Genomic DNA, 1,730 nt, shown 5'->3' on the forward strand with positions numbered 1-1,730 from the left:
AATGTTTCCTACATTGTGTTTGTGACTTGGAAGTGGTGGATTGAAGAGTGTGGTAGGTGCACAGACCAAGCGGATCAGAAATCAACATGTAAAGATGATCATCTATGGATATGATCTAAAACCATGTAAATACTTCAAATCATTCTATTTAATGGAGTTTGAAATAAAACACAAACTTATTCAAAATACAAATTACTTGGTAATTATTTTGGGAGATATGAGTTCATCAAGAAACTCAAATTCCTATTTCTATTTCAACCCCTGATTCCTACTGTCAATGGGAGGGAAATCTCACAGCCAATCACACAGCAGAAGGCAAATCTGTAAACCAAGAGTCTTTCCGTGGAAGGGCCTGGGAGGCCAGGACCCTCAGGAAAGTGCTGGGGAGTCTGTCGTGGGAACACCCAGCAGATCTCAGAAGTCTCCATGGGCCCTGCTGGACAGTCACGTGGGATAACTAGTGGCCACCTTTTCCACATTACCAGAGAGCTCTGACTGTTCCTAATGGGGCCAGAATGGAGTCAAGGTGCCTTCTCAATGTCAGAGACAGTGATGGTCCCAGAAACAACCCAGGTAGTCTCTATGCCAATAAAATGTGGGTTCACATCCCACAATAGGGGAGTGAACCTATTGAGTTCACACCCAATAAAATGAGGAGCACATCCTGGGTTCTTCAGTGGGAAGACTGCTGTCCACAGAAAGTTTAGAAATGGGGCAGGGAATGCATTTCCTCAAGCGGGATTTAGGGCTTGGCCTCTCAGCATCCCACTCTTATCCAGCTGATGTGGCATCTGTGTTTTCTTTCTCATCCTGGGTCAGGCTTTGAGCTGTGAAATACCCTGCCTCATGAATATGCAAATAACCTGAGGTCTCCTGAAATAAATATAGATATGTTGGCGCCCTGAGAGCATCACATAACAACCACATCCCTCCTCTAAAGAAGCCCCTGGGAACACAGCTCATCACCATGGACTGGACCTGGAGGCTCCTCTTTGTGGTGGCAGCAGCTACAGGTAAGGGGCTTCCTAGTCCCAAAGCTGAGGAAGGGATCCTGGTTTAGTTAAAGAGGGTTTTATTCACTGCTGTGTCCTCTCCACAGGTGCCCAGTCCCAGGTCCAGCTGGTGCAGTCTGGGGCTGAGGTGAAGAAGCCTGGGGCCTCAGTGAAGGTCTCCTGCAAGGCTTCTGGATTCACCTTCGGCAGCGATGCTATCAGCTGGGTGCGACAGGCCCCTGGACAAGGGCTTGAGTGGATGGGATGGATCATCCCTGTTGTTGGTATAACAAACTACGCACAGAAGTTCCAGGGCAGAGTCACGATTACCGCGGACACGTCCACGAGCACAGCCTACATGGAGCTGAGCAGCCTGAGATCTGAGGACACGGCCGTGTATTATTGTGCGAGAGGCACAGTGTGAAAACCACATCCTGAGAGTGTCAGAAACCCGGAGGGAGAAGGCAGCTGTGCGGGTCTGAGGAGATGACAGGGGTTATTAAGTTTAAGATTGTTTACAAAATCGGTTATATATTCCAGAAAAGAAGAACAATAGAAACAAGTACATACTCTAATTTTAAGATAAATATTCCACTCAAGAGTTATCATATAAGCCAAATTCACAGAGTGGGAAAGGCCACACTCAATAAAGTTGATACCAACATTCCATGAAGGTGCTACTGTGAACAAGTTTTCCAGTGGGATGAATACATGATTTGGAGCAAGGTTATTTGATCA

At 46.6% G+C, this 1,730-nt stretch overlaps 1 gene segment (V, D, J or C); it reads left to right on the forward strand.

Annotated features, from left to right (window-relative positions):
• The first annotated feature begins 864 nt into the window (after positions 1-864).
• LOC105525088 lies at positions 865-1,657 on the forward strand. The segment is given in 2 exon segments: positions 865-1,013; positions 1,100-1,657. Coding segments are annotated over 2 exon segments (363 nt in total).
• Positions 1,658-1,730: the final 73 nt, after the last annotated feature.

The sequence above is a fragment of the Colobus angolensis genome, unplaced genomic scaffold, assembly GCF_000951035.1.
Source record: "Colobus angolensis palliatus isolate OR3802 unplaced genomic scaffold, Cang.pa_1.0 Scaffold519, whole genome shotgun sequence".
NCBI classification, from domain to species: Eukaryota; Metazoa; Chordata; class Mammalia; order Primates; family Cercopithecidae; genus Colobus; species Colobus angolensis.